The following is a 9,380-nucleotide window of genomic DNA, read 5'->3' as shown; positions in this document are numbered from 1 at the left end:
AGATGTTTTGGGGATATTTTCTCATGTATAACATGCATTTGAAATGTTTCTAAATGAATAGAACATCTATAGGGGGGCCTGCAGCAACTCTATTAGCATGGCATCCAACAGCAATAACCACATCCTTCGTTTAATACGTGGGCCATACGTTTGACATTATCACTTGTGATTTCTTTTTGAAACAGAATGACTTTAAAGCATGTTGTCAAAGACAATCCAATGAAAACAAACCGGAAAGCATGTCTGGAGAACCGTGGAGCAGTGCTTTGGCTGTGTTGGGTTTCACTCTAATTGGGATCAGACACCGCATGTGCAGTTTTGGCACATACGTTAGATTAATCAGAGTTCCTTTAATCGTGTGGAATTCTCCTGTGTGCGGCTGGGCGGGCGTGCTGGGCGGGCGTGTGACGCCCCCAAGGTCGAGCACACTTAAGTACCCACCTTCTGCCTCCACTAACACCCGCTCTGAAAACCCAGGGTCGCCCCTCACCTGCCCCGCTCGACCCCCTGCCCCTCCCCTGCCCCGCATCTCATGCCATCAGTAAACGAGGCTCGTAACGATTAAATTGCGTTGCACGTGGAAGTTCCAAATCACCGGATTCCTCGTGGCTGACTCGTCCTCCTGATTGTAATTTATGCTGGAAGCCGTTCCTGTCCAATACTCGGTCGGCTAAAGGTCCCAGAGCAGAAAGCCTGCACGTGAACCCGAGGAGCATCCGTGCAGTGCCAGAACATCAAGCCGGGGGTGTGGGGGTGTGTGTGTGTTTGGGGGGGGGGGGGGGGGGGGGGGGGGGAGTGTCCTAGGGCTTCTGCTGAGAACACATCACTGAAGCGGCTGTGCCCTCTGCATTTCACCGGCCGTCTTTCGCAGCCCCTTTGTGGAAGTGTGGGTGCACCTGTCTTTAATCTGCATAGTGATTACTGCAGGGCCCAGTCGGACATGGGTGAACACTGACGAATGGCTCAACCGTTTGGCTGAGACACAGGGAGGCTGTAGAGACTACAGATGTGTTTGCTGCCTGCCCTTACACACACACACACACACACACACACACACACATATGCACATACACACACGCGCGCACACAGCGCAAATGGCACAAAAAATCTACAAAACAAAACAAAAAACAGTAAGTTAAGAAAATGGTGCACTCAAATGTTATTTATTAGATGATTGTTTATTAGATGATTATTGTGTGCAAAAATCTTCATAAAAGTCCAGTCATATAAAATGAAGGATAAATAATAATATTTTTTAAAAGCAAATACATTTTATTATTATTATTATTATTATTATTTGGTTCTTGTATTTGACCTCTGCTTATGACAGACTACGCTAATCTGGGTGGGGGGGGGGGGGGGGTTATCTGTTATTTTTTCAGAAGTTCAAGATGACAGTATTGTTCGGGATATGGGATATTTCATTTGACTGCATGAAACATTTCTGTCCATTACTTCATCCCTGGTGGATTCCGTTCAGTCCGGGGGACAATGCATCCGTTTATTTTTACAGAGCTAAAATTCACCACCTGCACTATAAACCCTGCTCTTTTGTATAAGTGGGATCTCCGTTAATAACGCTGGAAGAACTACAAAAATGTAACGTCCCATTAGCGGGAGAGCAGTACAGAAAGATGAAAAGCAAACGTGCTCGTGGTATTTCTGACATCTTGCACTGTTGTGCACTCATGGTATTAAGTGTCTTGAAGAACAAACATTTTAGCTAAAAGGACCATCATGCGGTCTACGATTTCTTAAAGCACCGCATGTACTCTTCGCAAGAGCTATCAACAACGTCTCATTGTAGTTGGATTAGGGACTCCTATAGCCTTTCCGATGAAAGATAACAATATCCTTTCACAAATAGGCTAATACACACAGCTTGTTCTATTATTATTGCATGTCTGCATGTATTAAAAATGTGAATATTTTAATATATGCACCTTAATCTCACGCTGTAATAACGAACAAGACCCAATTCGTCTGAAAAGATGAGGATGGTTAAACGAAGCCGAGCTCAGCTTTATTATTCACACCATTTTTGCAACTCTAGTTGTACGCAATTTAATGATCTCTCCCGCTCGTAGCTATTACGTTGCGCAAATGACAGAGAACATACTTCGAGTACAGGTTTGACTCAGTACGTTGTTTGTTTGCGGTTCATTCATTCGTTCAGTCATTAATTCGTTCACAATTTTGTCTACGACAAACACATAAAATTGCAGACTATTTTGATGTCTGTCGTTTCACGTTATGGGATTTCGTATTGCAAAAGGACTGATTGCATCTTTCATTTTTTGCCAGAACATTAGGCTTGCTGTATAAATACTCTGAGGAAGTAATTATAGAGTATTATCCTGAGGGCTGAGGCTGGTTCACTGACCAGTTAAAGCAGAACCGAAGAGAAGGAGGTTAAGTATAAGCTCACCTGTGGACATCAGGACAGGGGCCCACGCCCAGAGTGCATGGACGGACGCACATTGCTTTGATCATTCATATTTTGCAGACTTTCATATTAGAAATACGTTTGATATGATCATAGCGATCATTTTTTTATATGATTTTTTTTATATCCTATTTGCTCGGAAATATATGTCATTTGTATTAAATAGTAAATAACTGATAATGACACGTTATTCCTCTGTGTAAAGAAAATTGTTTTGGAAAATGCAATATGTTGCAATAAGATACTGCATTAGAATTGTGTTTAATAGGCCTACATATTATTATTTTTCATAACATTTATGAAATCCTGCAGATTCTAACCACACAGATAAAGGTCCTGATCCGTGTACTGGGTTGTTTGTAAGCACTTTAATCATATTTGTGTAAGCCATCTGAACTTCTGGGAATGCAGTTAGACCGCTTTTGTCGTTTGTATTATTTTAGCAAGTGGGGTGCTCTACTAACTGGCAATATGCTATTTTATTTTATGATGCCATTTTGCGTAATGGTAGAAGTTCTTGCTTTAACAAAGTAATCTAGTTTCATTACTGAAATGCCCAAAACAACGCTACAAATGCCCAAAACAACAATCAGCCTCAGATACAGTACGCGGTGCGTACAGCGACCCGACACAAATGTACAAACCAGAGCAAAAAAGCAAGAGAACCTCACTGTGAAACGAGGGATCAAAGTTCTGGCACGTGACGAAACCACCAAAGTGACGGGAATGTGATATTTCTATCACACACTTTCTATCTATTGCGTATTTCCCCCCTGCATTTTGATGCTAGTGTGGTAGTATTACAAACACGCCCACGCCATTTAGATTTGAGAATATGCCCATAATAATAGTAATGTTGGGATTTTAGAACACTTCATAGAATAAAATGGATGTTGTGGTGGAAATGCTGAAAGCGTCCATACTGTATTTGGCTGTTACAAAATAATATGAGGTACAGACAAGCGTCGGACCACCTTGGAGCTGGGCTGGTAGTAGTGGATCGTGCTCTCTGTATTTTCAGCTAAGTAAAGTTTTTTGCTGCATTTTTGTTTTATAATACATTGTTCAAGATCAGGAATATGGATATAGTTATAGTTAACCTATATCCCTTACGTCCCAGCCAAAACCAGCAGACAGGCCTCGTGTGAAGCTGAAAGCCAACGCATGGTTTAAAACATGCGAAAGATTCCATCCTTAGTAATACGAGTGTAAACAGCGTATATATACTTTAGATGTTAGAATGCGTAAAATGTGTGAACAAAACACATGTGGTTTTAAATGGAATCGGTAGATTCCATAAATACATGACTAATGCTGTTTAGATTGAAAATACATAACTTTAAACCATATGCTACTGATTAAATTCATTTTCTGTCAACCAGCTATGTTGCAGCATTTATTAAATTGTGATATTAGCTGTATTTGTAACATACTTTAAATAGAGGGTATTAATCCTCTGACTATACGACTCAAGCGCATTGATGACTTAGTGAATGGCTAATATTAATCTCTCTCTCCCTCATTCTCGCTGAAATATACGATTTTATATGTTTAAAATATTACAATTATTTCTTATTTTCTACAATAGACTATAATGATTTTCAAAAAGACTTGCAAGTTACATGCGTCACATAAAAATTAGGCTAGGCCTATAGAAAGGTTGTCAGTTTGAAAGTTCGCCATTTGAAAATCCTCGTTTAACCTCCATTTTGGTTCACTCTCTTAATAGGTAGTAGAAATTCACGCTGCTGATGTATTTAATGCAGCTCCAAGCCAGGTGTCATCTTTTGGGGAGGGAATTGCCCATCGTTTGAAGACAAAAGGAAGTAATATCTTTAGTGATGTGTCAAGTCTAACTGCTTTTGGGCTGAAATAAGACGAGGTGTTATAGACACGCTACATATTTTGCTTGTAGGCCTACATTAACTTCGGAAATTCCCACTACGTTGACTCTGCGCAGACGCTCAGTGAATTGCACGGGACACGTTCAGTTAAGGGCATATTTTGAAAGTCTTTGTTAATTTTAGCCGCGCGTTTGATTGAAATGCGCACTCATGTAGGGCCTACACACCAGGAACGATAGACTACTGTCTCCGTTCTTCTAGCCTCGTAAAACACAGATTACTTTAATCCTCATAATACAAGATCATTATGAAACATAATTAAACGCGCTCGTGTAGGACTTGTTTCTTGAGTGCGTTTGCCAGCACGGAAGCCAAGTTCCCACGGCCAGGACAGAGGCTAATGAACTGCCTCCACAATCCCAGTGCATGAATGCATAACCAACAGCTGTGAATAAACACCTCTTCCTGAATTTTTGTTGTTATTTCTGTAATATAGCGTGTGTTTATTTCAGGCAATTTGCTATGAAATGGTTGCATGTAAATGCAACTACCTGCAAAGAAATGTAGAATACGTATATAATATGCATTCTTTAGCCTGCATGGGGAAATACCCACCACTGTGATCGTCCTTCCGTACTGAGCACAGAACACCGCTCAGAAACATTTGAAAATAATAAAACGTCGTAAAGATGTCAACGCCGTGTAGCGCAGCTCCGTCAAGCCTAAAGCTGATCGCACGGCCTGATTGTTCAGACCTCGGGGTGCTCTTATAGCTACACGTTTAATGGAGTAGAGAGAAGCATAGCGCGAAAGTGCCTGTTCCCAGAAGTGCGAGGACACTAGAATAATTTCCCGCGAACGGAGATCTTAATGTTGAACGATCCACATGTTCACAGTGTTTAAATAGTTAGTTGCATGCATGCATGCATGCTTCACAGCTTTTACACATTTACCATAGGCGGATCAAAATTATTTCCACATGCAGACAATTCCGGCACAGCCTAAATAAAAATATCGAAAATCTTGCCTGTTACCAAATTTTCGACATAAATATTTGAAAGGCAAAAGCAGCGTTGTTTAAGGTTGGGTGATAAACAACTCTGCGGCAAATTACAGAGCTCGGGTTTGGTGCTTTTCTTTGCGGTGCGTGCTGTAGAACAGCAAACGGAAAGCGACACCAACACTGTTGTTTTCCGAGACATCTTCAGTGAAAGGGAATGTTCTCCTAGGTAGAGTCTCTGCACGTTACACATCCCTCAAAGTTAGTTCGGCCCAACTGTCCGGAACATCGGTTTACATCTGTGTAGGCTACAGCATATTACGATAGGTTATTAATAACCATTTCCCATGCAAACATAGCCTGCGTTTACACGAACGGTGTGTGTGTTTTCAAAGATCAATAGGTCGTAATAAGCAGGCTACGTAAACCAAGCTGTTAGTTCGTTGTGCTTGTTTAAACTAGATAAGATTAGTGATGGACTGTTAAACGGTTGTTTCCTTAATGACTTACTTTTGTTGGTAATGAGGCCTATTGTTAGACTTTTGGTCAGTTTTACTTCAGAAATTGCAAAAATAATTTAAAAATAATGTGAATACAGCCTGGATACGGTAAATAAGAAATAAAAATAATAATCAACGATGTTTGTAAAAAAAAAGAAAATTTAATTTTTTATAATTAGATAAACCACCAAGCACAATAATTGCAGAGCAAACTTTGAATTGCATTCTCCAATGTAAAAGAAAAGAAGAGAGAGACTAATTTCTGCTGAGCACTGCTCTAAATCTGTCCCCAGGAAAGGAGGTATGGCCGAGAAGTTCATGAGGCCTCTCTTTGTGCGACCGCGTGTCGTCGTGAGACTGGATCAAAACAGGTAGTGTGAAATCTGGACCTTGTTTTGTCTTGTGTCTTTTAAGTGCCAAAACATCGATTTCGACGAGGAACAATCCGAGGAACGCCGTTAGTCTGTCGGTCCTGACAGCGAGAGTATATTCACATCACACGGTCATTCCTCCTGGTTGGTGTCTGAATGTGATGAAGAGGCGCTTTCGGACAGTCGACCCGTGTCCCGTGTCCTCTCCTGCTCCGAGAGCTGCTCGCTGGACGGTATGGAGTTTTTCTTCGGGCGTCCTTTCGGTTTCGTGGGAGACTCCAGACCTCCGCCTTGTAACACCTAATAATAAACAGTAAAGACAATATAGACTTTAAAATGTAAGTTGTTTTGCTTTAATTATAAAATACATTTATTAACATAATAAGTCTTAAAAAGACTTATTTAAAAAAATTAATCTTACGATCTTCTTCCATTTCATTCTTCTGTTTTGATACCACGTTTTGACCTGAAGTTGACTAAGTCCTAGAGATTCGGCCAAGTCTATTCTGTACAACAAGGAAAGTAAAACGGCGTTAGGTCTATTTAAACTGCGTACACTGTCTTATAACACATTATTAATGTTTTATCATCAATTCCACAATCCCGTGCAAAAGTACTCCACGGTCACAACCACAGATCATAGCCACTGAAATAGATGTCTACGTAATGTCAGTAGTATTGACTGCTGTCCACAACATCCAAAATATAATACAGAGTATTTTAATATAAACAATCCAAAATCACATCTCCTGAGTTTAAAAAAAGAGAAGATGTCCACCTATTTTGCATGATCCCGCTTAGAAACAGCAGGCTAGATCATCACCTGTCTGGCGTCGAGAGGTATTTCTGTTTCTCAAATCTTTTCTCCAAGCCCATGAGCTGAAGTTCTGTGAAAACCGTCCGGCTCCGTCGTCCTTTCTTCGTCTTGCTCACTCCGTCGTTTGCGGCCTCTAGTTTCCCGCGGAGGTGAAGGTCCAGCGGGAGGTGATGCGTCGCGGACCCAACCTGCAAGGCCGATGCCCCGGACAACAGGGCAGAACCCAACGGTGCCCCCAGTGAGCAGGACAACGGCGAAACGGGGAACTTCAGGATGCTTGTCTGGTCTGCTTTCAGGACTGCGGGAGGAACATTTACGGAATAATTAATAATCTTTAGAGTTTCTTCCTTTTTTTGCTCGAGTCACACTGGCTGAGTCATAATGTTTTATATTAATAGATTATTTTTTTATATTAATGGATTATTATTATAATGGATTATGCTATTGGCCACATATTTTATAAGTGTCAGCTTGTATATGTGTTTAACAACTCCACTAATTTGTACAGAGACAAGAAAAAAATAGTACTGTATGTCAGCTACAGTGCAGACCTTTCTAAAGTAAAATACTGATAGAAAAAACAATAGACCTAGGATCTAGTGTTGACCTGCAGTTTGACCCCACTTGCACACCAAAGACCACCATTCTAGTGTAACTGGGCTTCTCAAAATGAACGAGGCTTGAACATATTAGTATTTGCTACAAACAATTCACAAAACATTCACAAAATGTTCGTGGGCCTGGCTAAATAAACTACTTTTGTGCAACGTGCATATTATAATGCATCATTTATTTTTATTAGGCTTTTATTTCTTAACTCGGACATAAAGGTCTGCAACATCTTTGGTAATTTATACATAACTTTTAAATGACAGTCGTAAAAATAAATATTACTAAATGAACAGTAAATTAATAGTGGTATTTTATTTTGAGTTTTGAATGCTATGTGCGATTTTTTATATTGTATTTTTTTTGTTGTCTGAACTTGTTGGGTCCACCGCATGTGCCTTCGCTGTTGCTGGAACATAATACTTACCTAAGTGGTTTGGAAATGGTCTTGCCGATAACAGAGCATGAACTCCGAATTTGAGGAAGTCTCCCGCCGGAGCAGATATCTTGTGGTCCGGATGGTCTGTAAGAATCTCTTCGATCATGAAACTCCTGTAGCGGTGGGATCTGTGGTCTGGGTGGGCCTCCGGCGGATAATAGTGTGGCCCTATCTCCAAAGGATGTTGCATCATTATTTAGCCAATAGGATTCGCTTGATTTCTTCCGAATTTCAAGTCCTAGTGGAATAGCCTATTTTTATCTGGTGCGTAAAAATCACATCGAGGGTTTATGCGTCTGCGGGCGGCACAGGACGATAAACTTCCATTCCGCTTTTTAGGTTAGTTGTAGACATCCTTGGATTGGTAAAGAAATCTTTGCAATATACAAAAGAGCGATATCCGATCTCTGAGTTCATAAGCTCTGTTTCAAATGTCTTTCTGTGGAGTTCTAAAACGTGCGGTTGTGTCTTCGCGGCGGCGGAAAAGAAGTCTGGTCCGCCCTGTACAGAAGAGAACAGCCTATTACTGTATCCAGCGACACAACTACCATATGGATCCAGATCACTGGTGCTTAAGGAGGTCTTGTCATAACGCCCCTCCTATCTTCGGCATGATGACACCCTCTCAAAAAAGAGGGGGGCGCTCTCAAGACGTTAGTTTTTTATAGCATTTTTCTGAAATTCTAAAATAACTGAACCACATTGTTTAATGTTTCTTTTAACAACAGGCTTATGAATTCAGACTATTTTGTTAAGCTCAGTACGGCCCAATAGCGATGCGGTTATCGAATCGTTACTGCAACGTTATAGTTTGCGCATGTATCTCATCCTTACGTCAATAAGATTTTTATTAAAATTGGCTTAAGGAGTTTTGATCTGTGGTCAAACAAATATGTAAGCCGTTTAAGGTACTCAGAATCAATGCTGAGATTAAGGTTTCTGAGGTTAAGAGCATAAGTGTATAATCTAAAGTTAATTATTTCAGTTTGCATTTGAATTAAATTATGGTCACAGTTCTTGCTTTGGGCAATTTAGGCTTTAATTTACATCGCGTTACGATGCACGCATGCTCCAATTCCTTTTATCTTGTGGTCGTTCGAGTAATCGTTATGCCACATATGTGCTCACAGTAACACTTATTTTTAAGGCAATCTCTTCAGTTTGTGACTAATTATGTAGGCCTATTATGCATTTTAGTCAACGTTCAGTGCAATTCTTAATTTAGACATTCATAATTTAAACAGAGGGTTTTTTATATGTATTAAGGCAACCGATTATGTGCTCTATATATGTAATTATTTTTGTTTATTTTGCTATTTGTTGTTGATAGTTGAGATAAGTCATATAAGACGTC

General features: G+C 40.3%; 1 protein-coding gene across 1 annotated transcript; it reads right to left on the bottom strand.

Annotated features, from left to right (window-relative positions):
* Window positions 1-5,984: 5,984 nt before the first annotated feature.
* On the bottom strand, window positions 5,985-8,553 carry barx1 (BARX homeobox 1). Its single transcript, XM_077022019.1, has 4 exons — window positions 8,015-8,553; window positions 6,985-7,276; window positions 6,583-6,667; window positions 5,985-6,461 (listed from the first exon to the last, which is right to left on the bottom strand). The coding sequence occupies exons 1-4, from the start codon at window positions 8,217-8,219 to the stop codon at window positions 6,294-6,296; spliced, it is 750 nt and encodes a 249-aa protein (XP_076878134.1). The 5' UTR covers window positions 8,220-8,553; the 3' UTR covers window positions 5,985-6,293.
* Between the last annotated feature and the right edge of the window lie 827 nt (window positions 8,554-9,380).

The sequence above is a fragment of the Brachyhypopomus gauderio genome, chromosome 1 (assembly GCF_052324685.1).
Source record: "Brachyhypopomus gauderio isolate BG-103 chromosome 1, BGAUD_0.2, whole genome shotgun sequence".
NCBI lineage: Eukaryota > Metazoa > Chordata > Actinopteri > Gymnotiformes > Hypopomidae > Brachyhypopomus > Brachyhypopomus gauderio.
The sequence above is the reverse complement of the archived record's forward strand: the minus strand, read 5'-3'. Positions and strand labels throughout refer to the sequence as shown.